The sequence below is a fragment of the Platichthys flesus genome, chromosome 17 (assembly GCF_949316205.1).
Source record: "Platichthys flesus chromosome 17, fPlaFle2.1, whole genome shotgun sequence".
NCBI classification, from domain to species: domain Eukaryota; kingdom Metazoa; phylum Chordata; class Actinopteri; order Pleuronectiformes; family Pleuronectidae; genus Platichthys; species Platichthys flesus.
The window spans coordinates 13,571,386-13,586,576 of record NC_084961.1 but is presented as its reverse complement, the minus strand read 5'-3'; the positions used below and the strand labels follow the sequence as shown (position 1 = coordinate 13,586,576).

The 15,191-nt window shown below is 42.7% G+C and overlaps 1 protein-coding gene across 1 annotated transcript in view; it reads left to right on the top strand.

Moving 5' to 3' along the window:
* The window catches only part of csmd2 (CUB and Sushi multiple domains 2), a 238,824-nt gene that overhangs the window by 115,338 nt on the left and 108,295 nt on the right, over positions 1-15,191 (top strand). The window contains exons 8-12 of the mRNA XM_062410449.1: positions 2,263-2,350; positions 3,434-3,558; positions 8,198-8,319; positions 10,784-10,887; positions 13,450-13,562. Of these exons, the coding sequence (XP_062266433.1) occupies positions 2,263-2,350; positions 3,434-3,558; positions 8,198-8,319; positions 10,784-10,887; positions 13,450-13,562 (552 nt within the window). The remainder of the gene's footprint in view (positions 1-2,262; positions 2,351-3,433; positions 3,559-8,197; positions 8,320-10,783; positions 10,888-13,449; positions 13,563-15,191) is intronic.

The window sequence follows — 15,191 nt, the reverse complement described above, 5'->3', positions numbered from 1 at the left end:
TCAATACACGTTGAATATGCCTGTCGACTCCACAGCGTCTGTGTCCTCCTATGAGAGAAGATGCCAGAGTCCTTTTCATCTCCTCACTCTCCCAAGCTTCCTTGTTAGTTTGTATTTTTTTCTTCTTCTTCTTTCACTCCTTGGCCAGAGCAAAAGGGTGAATACTGACTGTAAAAGGTACAAACACAAAGGACGCACTGTCTGTGCTGGAGACGCTGTTCTAATGGTAAATGGACAGGAGTAATTGCATTGGTGGCTCTCTTCACCGTGGCAGTCTTCCTTGCCCTTGCTCTCTCTCTCTCTCTCTCTCTCTCTCTCTCTCTCTCTCTCTCTCTCTCTCTCTCGCCGTCTGTCTGACTCCGCCACTCGCTGTTATCCGATTCTGGCGTTATTTGAACATCTGGGACATTAATAGCTTGACGGCAGCGAGTCACCTGACGAGAGCGCCGGCGTGCAGAGATGGATGTCGGAGGGTTTAAGAACAACCTGTTAGACAAAAAGAGAGGTGCATTAATGGTAATCCTGCCTCGAGGCCTTTTTTAAATCATTCCATCCACCTCCTCCACCCACTTTATCTTCTGCTTTTAATCCCCGTGTTTCTCAGAGAAAAAAATCACTCTCGCGTCTTTCCTTTCATATGCGTCCCTTTACTGCTTTTTATTTTCTTTAAACCTCCACTTTACGATCCCCTATGTATAACATTTACATATTATGTGACTGCCCATGACCCCTAACGGAAAGACAGGCACAGGTTTGGAGTTCAAAATGATGAAGTTCATTACTTAGATCATCTTTTCATACGATCAAAATGGGCTTATTTGTATTTTTATAATGTTTAAAGCTACATGTTCCGTATATTACATTAATAAAAATGAATTAATAAATGATAGTACTTTAAAATAATCTACTGACTGCCAACCAGCCTCCTTGCAGCTGCGTTATCACCATGTCACTGCTTTAACCTGCTGCTATGATTAAGTATTGATTGATTGACAAGGTTTGCATTATAAATATAGGGTTCAATCTGTTTTGTTAATATGATAAACCACAGTATTGTCTGTAGAGATGTGAGTAAACATGACATTGACAGTCAGGAAGTTAACATTGGCCTCCTCCTCCTTCTTTTAACCAACAGTAGCTTCATTCCTCTGCCGTCCTTCCTCTCTTCCATTTCTTCACCCTGACAGCGGCAGCGAGCATCTGCTTTTGAACCCAATACTCTCTCGCATCAAACTGGGACCGTGGCCAATGAGCAGGTGTCCCATTGATTTGGCCCCTGCAGACCTTTGACCCCTCCCAGTCCGTCAGATGGGCTATCCCGCTTGCCCGAGTTTATTTGACCCCTCCTGGCACATTGCCTTTAAGTATTTTGCACCCGGTGACATGATTTAACCGAGCAGCACCAGGACTGTGCCCGGGGATAAAATGTCCTGGATGAGAAATGTTAAGCGGGTCAAGGTGTGTGCTAAACGAGTTGATTCGTGCAAGTGCACTGCAAATATCAAGCACACGTTTGACAATAAGAAAAGACTAAGGGAGCTCTTAGCACTGATTCCGCTCATCAGCCTTTGAACCTTACATTTGCTTTGTAATGATTAAACGGCACCAGGTGATATTGGCGACCGGAGGGCAGGAAGTTAACAACAAACACATTCAGAACAATGAGGACCCTGACTAATACCTGATGCAGAGTGTGGTAATGCACAAAACAAGTGTCTATGCCAGTGCCTTCATAAATGCACCTACACCCAACTGAGCACCCATGAGTGTGCTTTGAGTGATTTGATGTGGTCTGGTGCATTGTGGGTGCACTGCAATCTGGAAGTCAGTGGCCCATTATTATATTAGGGACTCATCTTTAAGACCGTAATATGCACCTTATATATAGGAGGTCACACAACGTGCACACACAGATGATCTGCTCAAAGTGAAAAGGTTTCCTCTGCAGAGAAGCAAAAAGGTTTGAGTGAAGGCCAACCTGACTATTAAAGGGAATGAGTGAATCGGTTTGTTGCTCAACACCAATGATCAATCTAGAGACAAAGTAAAACATAGTTGTACCATGTGGCAGGTGCAATAACCGCTTTTTCCCCCCTTTCGTTAAACAAGCAAATGTGGATTTGGACACCTCTGACCCTGAATTCTTAACTCCCTCTTGCCAGGACTTGCCCAGGCATTTTAATATGCATGTCAGTTTCCCCCTAATTCAAACTGTTACCCAATCTGTCCCTAATGCTTTTTTCTCTGTCTTTTTCCCATTAGTGTCACAGATGGGTGTCGCTCAAGGACACAACATGTGTCCAGACCCGGGGATCCCGGATCGAGGGAAAAGAAAAGGCTCAGACTTCAGGTAAAAGGAAGTGAAGAGTGATTTGAGTAGCCTTTAATTCAACAAAGTATCATCTCTAACTAAATAGATAAAACAGTGATTGAACAAGAACAGGCAGATTGATGTATTATGGATAATAGAAAATATGTTGTATCCTTTTTTTTTAGGACATCACTTGTCTTTGAGGTTTTATAACTTGACCAATGTTTATTTCCATGAGCTACGCAGTGTTACTACCTTGAAAACACATATCAAGGTCATTTCGTTCTCTATTTTGTTGCATTCATTGGCCTCAGTCCTTTCAGTTGTATCTTGTGTGAAGGTTCCTCTAATAAGCAACTTCAACCTTCAACACAAGATTTTCTGATTCCGTCATTCAGCTTATGACAAAGTGTCCTTTGACAGGGTGTTTTTGTGTTATAAATGAATAACGTCAGCAATTAGTAGTAAATTGCTGGTTATTTATTTTGAAGTAAGATTTTGACATAGGTGAATTATTATAATAAGCAGTTTTTTTCCAACACAAGGCTGAGATTAGATGTCTCAGTATTAATTGGGGGAATTCTCCAATGTCTTCATTTAAAATGTAGTTTTGAAAATGCACATTCCAATTTTATTCCAAAGTGATCTCCGGGTCTGTTGTTAATGATGTGAGATTTAATGTTAATGCAGAGGGCTCGGAGCACTCACTGGAAATGTGGCCACACTATTGGGTACTATGATAAAATCAGGAACTGCACATTAACCGGCGTCAGGCCCCATAAAGCCACTGCAACCAAAACAGGTAGAGAAATGTATACTAAAACAAAAATGTGAGCAGCTGCAGTTAATAGGCTGCCTCTGTGGGACGGCGATATTACCGCTGGGATTATAGAGTTCCATTCCGCTCGGAGCCATTGCTTCTGTCAGTGGTCAACTGCAACAGAGACAAATGGGGAACATCCATCTCCCACAATGCAGCACTTTTGGAAATCCCAGCCAGGAAGTCAGCTAATATGTACTTTTTTTGCATTTGCCTTGTTACATATCCATCATCACATATCAAGTCCTGCTGTTTTTTTGCATGAAAGGTTTCTGGTGCTAATGTTGTTGTTTGTTCTGTAGGCGAGGAGCCACGGTGCATTTCTCCTGCGATGAGGGTTACGAACTCCAGGGCTCGAAGAGCATCAGCTGTCTCCGAGTGACGGACAGCTACGTGGGCTGGAGCGACGATCGGCCAATATGCAGAGGTAAGGACTGATCCGTAGGTTGTCCATCCATGCATGTGTGTGTGTGTGTGTGTGTGTAATGGTGTTACTCTCAATATGACCTCCATTTATATGTCCACGCTCAGGAACTGTGATGGTGATGCGTTTTGCTTCTTCTATGTTATTTCCCGGTGACTGGCGCGACTTTGACCTTTGGATGGTGTTCTTTTGCTTCCTGCTGTTTAGCCGCGGTGGCGCGGCGCTGCCCATCAGTCATGTCTTCCTTCTGAGCACTTTGTGACAGGCAGGGAAAGTGGTCAGGCTCCCTGTGCGGTGGTCCTTATGTTCATGCTCTCCTCAGTTTCAGGTCTCAGCCGCAGTGAAGTGAATTCAAAAGACTGGATTAGATTTTTCACTTTTTTGTTATATAATTGTTTAATCGATGGGACATCAGACTTTGACATATATTTATTTGCACCTCTTTGCAATCTAATTGCACTGGAGGGGGACTAGTGACCCCCTCCATCTCTCTCTCATACACACACACAAATAGAGTTTGACTCGGGCTGCAAAAGCCAACAGAGTCATTCATTTTTTCCAACCTAACCCAACTCAGATGATTTCCCTGATTTCAGGCATGTTCAGCATAAAAAATAAAGTAGACACCCCAGCCAACCGGACAAAACCCCTCCAGAATATAATTTAAAGATTTTCTGCAAACCCAATCTGACCCAGCTGGTCCTGATGGTCTCTTCTATCCACACTCTAACACACACACAGACACACAGTGCACACACCTCCCCGAATCCAAGGGGGGGTTGGTTAATTGGATCTTGTGTATTGCTATAAATCCTATATACAATAATATATATATTTTCTTTTAAGGATTTAATGCATTCTAAAACAAATTTAAGCATCATTTTCAAGTGGGAATTATTTTTAGTTTCAATGCAACAGAGCTCTGCACGTCAATACTAATCTGAGCACTCTCAATGCAGACAGAAAGAGTTGTCAAATTACACATAGCAGATCCTTAGGTTTTAAATACACTGCGCTCCACCATCGGAGTGAGGTATCTTAAAGGAAAGATAACACGAGACGTACAAAATAACCTCTTTCTAGTCATTCGTCCTTAAAGCAGCTATAATCAATGTGTTTCTAATAACAGTGCTTGAGATGACAGTGTGAGAGCAACGTGCTGAGGTGAAAGAAGTTGCTCTCCTCAGCTCTACTGAGCTTTGGGCTCAGAACTTTTTGACCAAAGATGCAATAAAAAAAATCTGTCATTGCAGTTGGTGGCTGGTGGTTGATTGTTGTTTCATTGATCCAACAGCACTAAATGCTTTGTCATTACTCTCGAATGGCCCAGTAATCGTAAAGTGCTGAGTGATAACTCCTAAAGGTTGAAATAATTAGGGTACACAATTCTGCATGCACCAACATTGGCATCAATTAATTGGTCGCAGCATCAGAAAGTACATGAGCAGAAGAGCAAATATTAATTTATGTTTGTCAGTTATTCACAGTAAAGTTTGACTTAAACTAACATTGAACCCTCAGAATCATTGCACTGATTTTCCAACTGCATTGACCCTTTTCCTCAGTAAGACCTGTCTCCCAGTTTCCCCATTCATGCTTTTCAACACCATTGTCTCTGTGAGATAATAATCTAATCATCATGTTGTCCAAAATTCAAGAATCTCTCTTTTTTCCCTTAGACTGACCGAAATTACATTACAGCACTAAGAAGATGTCAGAAGGATTTTTTGAATGTGCTTCATCTCAGTTAAGAGACTATCAGTCATAAAAGATGAGGATCTTTGGTGTTTTTTTAACATGAGACACGGTGATGAGGGCCTGGTTCTGGCACATCTGTCTTCTGCTCTTCTTTGATATAAAATAATGACACAAAAAACTGTCAGTTTTTTTTGGGGTGGAGTGCAGGCCCCACTATCACCATCAGCTGCTTTTCACTTTCATCTAAAGAAACAGTGGAGATTGACATGACATCTGCAAAAATGTCAGCACAATTTGCCCTTTAAAAATATCACATTCCATCACCGTCATTTAACCTTTGTCACTTCTGTTCTGCCTCAAAATGAAGATCAGACTTCATCCAGGAATAATTGAAGGGATGCATCCTAAATAAGAGTTAGCTTGTGCTTTTTTTCGTAGCAGATTGTACGTACTTTTTACCTCGTCGATGTTATGTGACTTTTGTAACTTCAGTCATTCATCTGTGGATTAAGCATGGTGCAGTTGTCATTGCATCATTGGCAATGCATCTACAGCAGATAGTACGCACAGGAATGGCAGAGGGCAATGCTTGTGCAAATTTCGTAGTTCTGTACGAGTTCTGTGCTGCACCTCCTAGAAGAAAACTCATAATGATAACATTCTAAGTACGCAGATAGTAGTGCACAGCAAATATTTGAAGAACTACTCTCATGACGTGTCCATTCATCTTCTCAAAACAAAAATAAAGATGAGTAAGCTAGTCAACTGCTGTTTGGGAATAGTTCACAAATGCTTAAATGCAGTGGTTGTGCATGTCCTACCAGATAATAAAAAACACCCTTTTACCTAAATACACAGCACAAGACACATCGTGTGATATGCTTTGTGATGGTATAATTTTCAGAGGGCGCAATGATGTACTATCATTAGAACTGGAAAAAAAGACCTGAGCTCTTGCTGCAAAGAACCAATCCCTTGATATAAAATCCACTGTTTTTCTCCTTTGTTCATTCTTTCTTGCTGGTGACACTGATTTGGATTGCCGGTTATTTCGCTGCACTTCTATGCCTGTCGCTGAACACACAGGGTGGGACACGTCGGCCCCAATGATCCCCATGATTAAAGGGAATAGGAGTGGATGCGATTGCTTTTTTAGGCTTCCTCTGTGCTGTATTATTTTCATTAAGGTCACCCTCACTGTCAGCACAACTCATATTAATTACTTTATTCTCCCCTTAATTTCAGCAAAGTTCTCTGTGCACTTTAATAGGGGGGATTTGGTGGGAGAGGGGGTGTAGCACCGAGCCACTGAGCGGGGCTCGAACACCCGAAGGTCCTGTTTTACAGACATAACTCATTAAAATCAGGGGAGCTGGTTCAGGCCCTTTCAAATACTTCAGGTTATCCCCCCCACATTTGTACACAAGTACACACTAATGCCCCTCAAAGTGCTCATTACGAATTCTGTTTTAATTTGAAGGGGGTTTTGAATAGTTCTGCCATGCAGACACCCTCGGGCACTGATAAGAAAAGTCACATTGTCCTTAAAAGCTCGGTTTCCAAACGACTCCCACACTAGTTTCAATGAGAATATTAAAGTGTGATACTTATTACGTATATTAAACGTGTTTTTTCTATCATGATGAAGTTCTGCGATGTACCCAATCTTATTAACGGTGGAATTTTGTGTACCGTGACCCATTTTAACAATAGCAGAATCTGATATCCTCTAGTTAGTTTTATTGTCATAATTAATAACTTGCATTTCATAGCCTGACAATATTCATTGCAGTGCCGTTTAGACGTGTGTGATTTATGGTTCAACCTGCCGCTTACCCTGATGCTGAAAAGTTAAACATTATAGATAATGGATGGATGGATGGATGATTTATGGTTTTGATTAAATCTCTTTGTAATTCTACCACATTAAATTGGCAAGTCGGGTCTTTAAATTGAGCTGTGCAGGTGATTGTGTTTAGATTGCTCTCGCTTTAAAATATGATAATAGCCACAATGTCATTAGCAACCATTTCCCAGTTTTCAGACGTGATGCTTGATTGCAGCTTAGTCAGTAATAAGTAAAGTTAAGCTGGAATGGAACTCACTACAGTGCATACATACCACCCTTTTGTCCAGATTTGTCGAAATGTAATTGGTTCTTTTTTTGGTCCCATTCGTCCTTTTCTGTTCAGTGTTGTAATTCTATACAACGTGACTTGTGGTCGACAATGTCAACAGTTTATTTTAAAAGCAGACAAAAACATACATATTCATACAAAGAAAAGAGTTGTGTTACGGTGTTGTAAAAGACTATTCATGGAAAGTAGATGGTGGTGCTTTGAGGTCAAAGGTTAATGTTACATTGACCTCATGATAATGTGTTTCAGTTGTCAAAGCTAAGGTAACAGCGACCTTCATATGTTCAATCAACCGCAGTGCATTAATTCTAGTTATTTAAATCATTCCTGAATCAATATGTTTGTCTCTTTTCTTTTAAAGAACTATATCATTTATATATGTATATTATATATTTGTTTTAATTTTGCTCTAATTTATATTATTCTATTCAATTTATTTTTCAAATGATATGTTAAGATATTGTGAAATACATTTTGACTAGTTTCACAGTTGTATTCGGCAGATGGCCGCATTATGATGCTCTTCAGGATGCTGCTCATGTCGCCTGGTAAAGATTGAGTTCTGAGTGTTGAACACCCACGTAGGTCAAGAAAATGTGAAATATACATAAGCCAAGCCAACATATACAGGATGCTGATGTAGCTGAGGTATGACTCTGCACAAGCTGCAGCGAAACAGCATCATGACCTGTGGATTTAACAGGAAATGCAACACAGGGTTTGACCACTGCAGCTTCGTCCTGTGGATTCTAAATGAGGAATGTGTCTTTAAACATTAACCAAACTCTCTGTGTCCTCTCCTGTAGCGCCAATGTGTGGAGGTCAGCTGAGAGGACCCGGCGGTGTCATTACATCTCCCAACTACCCGGTCCAGTACGACAACAACGCCAACTGCACGTGGGTCATCGCAGCCGCAGACCCATCTAAGGTAAGACTCATTTTAAGCAGCGGTGCAGCTATTTGGTTTAGCGGCTGATCACATTAAAGTAGCTTTCAGACATGCGCTGAATATCGGGTCGTCTCATAACATTCTCTGGAGCAGCAGTATCTGGGGACGCAAATGACTGGCCGAGAGTGTCTGTTCTCGAGTTTCTCCAGTACAGGGAGTGAGTGGGCGAGAAAACGTTACATCCGGCCTCTGCCGGCTGCACCACTCCTCACCTGAAAGCTCCCGAGGTTTGGGTGTACTTGTGAGTGGGTCTGTGTGGAGAATCTCCTGCTGTGTCGTTCATGTTTGAAAGCCAAACTCCAGAGAATGTCCAGACCCTTTTGTTTGGACAATCTCCGGAGTAGGTTGATTGAAAACAGCTGAAGAGATGTGTTGAACTGCAAAAAACAGTAAAGCGGTCGACTTGTTTCATGCATATTCCGAAAGGACAGTTCAGGGACCTGTTAAACCCACCATGTGGCGAAAGCTCACTTGGGGACAAACATGAGCGATAATGCCAAAGAAAGAAAGGAAAGCCCTGGACCTGAGCCGACAGGAGACAAAAGAGAGCTGTTAGAGGGAGAGAGGAGAAGAGTACAAACGGCGACTAGACTAATGGAGAGGGTTTGGAGTGCATGCTCAGAGGATATCATGCGATGTGTCATAGTTTCTCTGTTCAGACCATCGACTTTGAAGGTGTTTTCAAGGCCACCCAGCTGCTGTTTCCTGCCAAAAGATGCTTCTGTGAAGTCAAACTAAATGATTGTACAGATCTGCTCGCTCATCGCAGTAGTGATGGAGGGGCCGTGTGAGGTTAGAGGCAGTGCGATAGCGCCGCACCCCCCGCCCAACCCCTCCTTTTCCACACACACACACACACACAGACACCCTTGGGTATAGCCGGCAGGCATCCTGCTGAAACGGACAACGGTACTTTTGGTGCTGTCTCTCGCTCCGTGTCTGGTCCAGATGAAGATGGAGCGAGGCTGTTCGTTCTGTTTAGAGAAGTAATGGACTTCTATTCCTGCCGGCCCGTCCCGGCCCGAGGAGACGCCAGGTCGGGCAGGAGACTGAGGCAGAACGCACACGGGCAGTCGGGCGGGAGCGTGACACAGCTCTTCTAGACCTGAATCCCACCTCTTGACATCATGACTAATGTGGGTTCTTGCTGCTTCGTAAAGTCCCGATGGCAGCGGGTGCAGCCATTTTTAGTTTTCCTTGACGTTACCTGTCAGCTTCAGGGACACTTGGGGTCTCTTGTTCCCAAACGACCCTAATATCACAGACAATTTTAGAGGTTGCAAACACTATAAAATGTGTATATGCACATACATATATATATATATATATATATATATATATATATATGCACATACATATATATATGTATGTGCATGTGTATGTAATTGCTTTCCCTTTTTGTCAGTGCCTTTGCCCCACCTGTTGAATAGCGGATGTGAGATGATTTTGGGTTATGAAACTCTATTTATCGAGTGATCGGACCCTTTTTTTCCCGCACCCCATCCATCTCTCCTCTCCACCTTGGCAATTTTCATTAGGCACCGGGTTTAACATAGGACAGAATGCAATTTGCATTTATATAAGCTTTTTCATTAGGCCTTGCTCTCTCAGCCCTCTGAAAAAATTTGTAATCTGGCGGAAATCAGTGGCAGCTAATTTAAAATACGGAGACAAAGCAGGTCCTGCCTTTACTTTTGCTTTAAAAAAAAAGTATATTTATGTTTTAGTCTGCCGTATTACAAGTGCACTTTTGTCTTTACCTATCAACATTATATGCTAATCATAATGAAATCTTATTTATTTGTCTGTCTTTATTGGACTCACCCCCCAAATTTAGTATTTTCTTAGCTTGCTTCACCTTCTCTCCCGCACTCGTAAAAAATGAAATAAATATGTGTCTTTTTTTTTTCTCCCGAAACTTAAAATGTAATGTTAATCTTTAAAAACTTTCCTTTTGACCTTTTATGATGCATCTATTTACCTTTCGGGCAACCTGAAGTCCCCTGACACCTCTCTGTGATACGTCTGGCTAAATTGGCCACAAACTTGTCTGCAACCTGCCTATGCTTTGCTCATTTGATGAGTAAAGAGTAGGGGTCACTCAGAGCGGGGGGGAGTTTATAATCGCCAGCCTGGAAGTCAGATGCTGCAAAGATAACACACACACCGGAAAGTGCGTTGGATTCTGATTGGAGTCATATTTAATGAAAATGTGTAGGTATTTCCTCACGCGAACATTAAAAAAGCAAAGCACAGATGTGTTGGATACCACGTGCACAGCGTGTAATGAGCGTAGCCGATTACTCAGAGCAGATTGAGAGATGACAGGCTCGTGGACGGAGGGAAGGAAAGTCGCGGACGGGGGGAGGGGGTGTCTCCTCTGCACCTGGCGTAGGGAGCGTTGCGATGTCTGCTGCTCATGGTTGTCTCCACTGCTGTCCAGGTGATCAAGCTGACATTTGAAGACTTCGACCTGGAGCGGGGCTACGACACCCTGACGGTGGGAGACGGCGAGGTGATCGGAGACCAGAAGACCGTCTTCCACGTGTGAGTGACTCCTTCCACCTCCGTCTGTTCTCCAACTTCCTCCGGCTTTTACCCCGCACCTCCCTCTCCAGCCAGCGACTCAAGTTCCATGTGATCATATTGTGTCTCTTTCTTTCTCTTTCCTCCTCACCTTTCTTCCTTCTTGGCACACATCCATCTCCTCCTCCTTCCTCCTCCTCCCTCCTCCTCTGCTCTCCCTGCACCCAGCAGCACCCCATCGTTCCCCTGCTTTACCCTCCAGCCCTTCTCTCTCTGTTGTACTGTTTCTCTTTCATTTCATCACCACCCGATGCAGTGGTGCATGAAAAATAGATGCCTGCACCGCATTGTCAATCATCGCTTTTTTCAATGTTAAAAACAAGATCACAGCCGTGTGGCACAACATTGCAAACTGCATATTGATGCATCCTAATGGAGTTTGCGATGGCAGATGCTCCTTAACAGTTCACAGGATGTTGTTATTAATTGTGCCTGGAATTTACCACGTTAATAAAGTTTTTATAGATCTATTTTTAATGCGCGGCTGCCTCTCTCCCGGATGGAAGTGGAGGAGGTGGGGAGATAAATTAGAGAAAGGTGTGTGGGGGAGGGTCTCGTCGATGTGTGAAGCATTTTCTCACTTTGACATTTTCCTCCACACCCAAACTGAAAATGACCTAATTTATTCAATTAAGGAGTACCCCTGCCGTTATGGACTTCTTTATGACGGGGCACAAAGAGCGAGCGGCTCTGTCATTGGACGTGCTCTCATGCTCAAACAAACAAACCACAACACTTTAGAGCCGGAGAATATACTGCAGCTATCAGCACAGCTTAACTCAGGACTATATTTTTGTGAATCATCGGTGCAGGCAAGCGCGCGCGGAGTGAGGGGAATTATTTCTTTTGCAACTCTACGGTCAGAGGCGCATTATCCCCCCCCCCCCCCGCATCAGCACCGTCATAAATATGCTGGTTAATAGGCAGTGAGTCACAACCAATCAAGTCCCCTCTTTTCCCCTCACTTGAGAGACAGCCTGATAATGGAAAAGGAGAATTTGGTGTGAGGTCACACAAACTTTTTTTTTTACTTCCATCATGAAAATGACGTCCTCGTGCGCAAAGAACATCATTTTAATTTGAATAAGGAAGACGATTACCTTAAAGAGGCAGATGTGCATTATAACGATGTCTTGCAGATAAAATGTGACATAGTATCCAACGATTCAAAAATAGCTCAGAGAAAGAATATGTCCTGTTATTTAGTGAATATAATTTTGTTGGTTGGTCAGGTGATCATCTCCTTGTAGGGTCAGGTTTGATTTTACATAAACATATATTTGTTTCCTCCCACACGTGAATAGACGAGTTGACGGAATGCCACAGATTTGACAAAAGGACAAAAACACCGACCCGACTTGTCCAACACTACGTCCTTGCTACTCCCATGTTCGCCCACTAAAAGTAGACCCCTTAATCACTTACGCTGCAGCTATGCACTTAGTATTTAGAGTTGGGTGGAATTACTCTTCAGATAGGATTAAATTACGTTTGCGGCATTGACTGATCCTGCCATCATTTCCCACTTTCCTGGCACCAACCATTTAGCATTAAAGGGTTTTCACAGGCTGCAAGTGGCTGCAACAGTTTTAGAGCACTTATCTTTGATGGGGGAAGTCAGATAGTTGAGCATTTACAGTAGCTACAGAAAATACTCAGACTTCTTCCCCCCCCTGCATCTTCTATTGTGCTGTGGATTGAATTGCTGATGGATAAATAGTCGTATCTCCTTGTCAACCATAATGACAGTTAGGGGATGGCACAAGAACCGATAGTTCGGTACCAAGAGAATGCCAAAATTCTAAAGAATTTGCTTTTTTTTCATAGTAGCAGAGAAAATACGGACTGCCAATGCAAAATTTGGTATTCAGACCCATATTTCAGTATTTTGTACAAGCCCCCTTGGTAGAAGTTAGCTTTCAGTCCACTCGGGTAGCGTCTTTGGAAGCTTTAAAAAGCTGGATTTGGAAAGTTTATCCCAGTTTCCCAGGTACAGCCTCTCAGGCTTCTGCGGAATGATGGGAAGCTTCTATGAGCTTCAGGTCTCTAAAGAAGTTCAGTGGGGTTCAAGTCTGGACTCGGCCAGAGTTGAACTCCAACCAAAGTACAGACATCTCAAACATAAACAAAGCAAAGAGGATGCAGTTTTAGATTTTTGAGAAATTAAAAAAAACATGATGTTAGATTTATGGGCAAGTATGGCAGTTTTATCTATTCAAAATTAAATCCACAACACATTAACATGTTTAAAAGTTCACTGGTGTCACTATAACTTCAGGTTTAGGTTTAAGTTTTTTTAATGCTGCAGTAGAAACGTCACCTTGGTCCAAAAAAGAGTGACGCTTGATCTCAGCAGTAAGGGCAAACCGTGCTTATATTATAATAACTATAATACTATAATGATTATTCTAAAGCACAACTTATCCTGGTTTCACAGTTGACACACTTAAATGTAGCTCAATCATCTGGTATTTTCATGTGCACCATTAAAGGGATCTGCTGTCCTCTTGTCTCTTTTCAAAGCCTGTCTGGTACCACCACTCCGGACCTGGTGGTCAGCACCAGTCACCAGATGTGGCTCAACTTCAAAACAGACGACACCAGCGGCTCCCTCGGCTTCAAGGTCTCCTTCGAAGGTAAGGACCAGTCACACATCCTGGCCGTCCTCGGCTGCTGCATGTAAAAACTTGACTTGTTTGAGGTACCCGTCTCAGCTGACTCTCAAATAGCTTTAAAAGAAGTTAGGTTATATAAAAGTGGCAGCCTTGTGACGTTTCTGTCTTTGCAACTTTTTTCCAGACGACCCCGAGGTGCTTCATCATTTCAAAGTTTCACAGAAACAGTCAGTTAGGAAACGATCGTATTGTCTCGGCGCTTCACAGACGACCTCGAGTAGAATTAAATGTCTTTTCTGGGTCATGTACCCCTCCCGCCTTGCGACTCCCTGACATCCTGAGCTCCAACACATTTTGCTTCAGGTGACTGTAATGTTGTTGCCCTACCCTGCATTCTGATCATCCTCAGCTCGCTTTCTAAAACACAGGGATTAGAGATGCTGCTTCTGTCTAGTAAACGACTTAAAGGACCTTAGAAGTGTCATAGGAGATAGGCAGGGTGCCTTAAGCCCTGCTACCTGACGTGTGCCACATGGCAGCTAGATTACAAAGCTGTTCAATAAAACATAGGAATAGAGATTAGAGATTTCTCTTTGACAATGCAAACACAAAGGAGCTCTGCAGGGGACCTGTTCTTTTATTCTGACCGACTCTGAGAAGCGAGTGTCGGTAAATGAAACCTCAAATTGACAGTTCAATACTAACTATGCACAAATTGCAGCAGTTACTTCATAGAATAAACTGTTCAGAAACAGTCAGCTGTCACTGCAGGTCAGTGCAGAGTGATGATGCATTTGCCCCGTTGCCTAATCTGAGAGTGTGTGGTTGTCTACACTTCAACAAATGTGAATACATTTGTTTATATGTTGGCATGCACGTGTGAAACTGAGATCAAACAGAAGTGAGCGACGGTGGGAGTCTGCGACTCTGTGTGTGCGCGTGTGTTCTCTTGTCTCTGCGTGCGTTTGTGAGGTTTGATCTCAGAGGCACAGTGTGTCTTCTTGCTTGTCCACAGATGCTTATTTTTCATCAGTAAAAATAACAGAGAAAGTGGAGCAGCATGCTGCACCGAAGTGTAATTAAAACAATGAGTTCTACTTAATGAAGGGGAAGAGGCGCTTTGAACCACTTTACCTCCCAGATTGGAGCAAACCCGAAATCTAATTTGCATTCTCAATTACTTGTATTTCAGGGCTGATCATCAAGTGTAATTGCAAACGTCGTCATGCCAGGACTCACACACACACACAAACACACACACACACACACACACACACACGCACACACATACTTCCTATTTACCCATCAGCATCTTTGTACAAGCTCTGCAGTGGCCTCAATCTTTCAGATGAGCTTCTAATGCTCGCAATGGAAATCATGTGCAGGGCTAAAGCACCACTGTAGGGCTTTTTACCAGCACTGTCAGTGTGTGTAATGTGAAAACAATTATATGTACGGGATGTATCATGTATAGATGCATGCACCAGCAAGAGGGGCGCTAACATCAAGGAGCCAAACGTCATAGGGGAGGGTTTCGTTGTGGGTTTGCTGATCCTGGTGTTTAATCCATACTTTTGCAAAAAGCACAAAAATTAAGTTTGACAATAACAATAGCATAATAAGCTAACAAACCCCAACAATACACTTTCA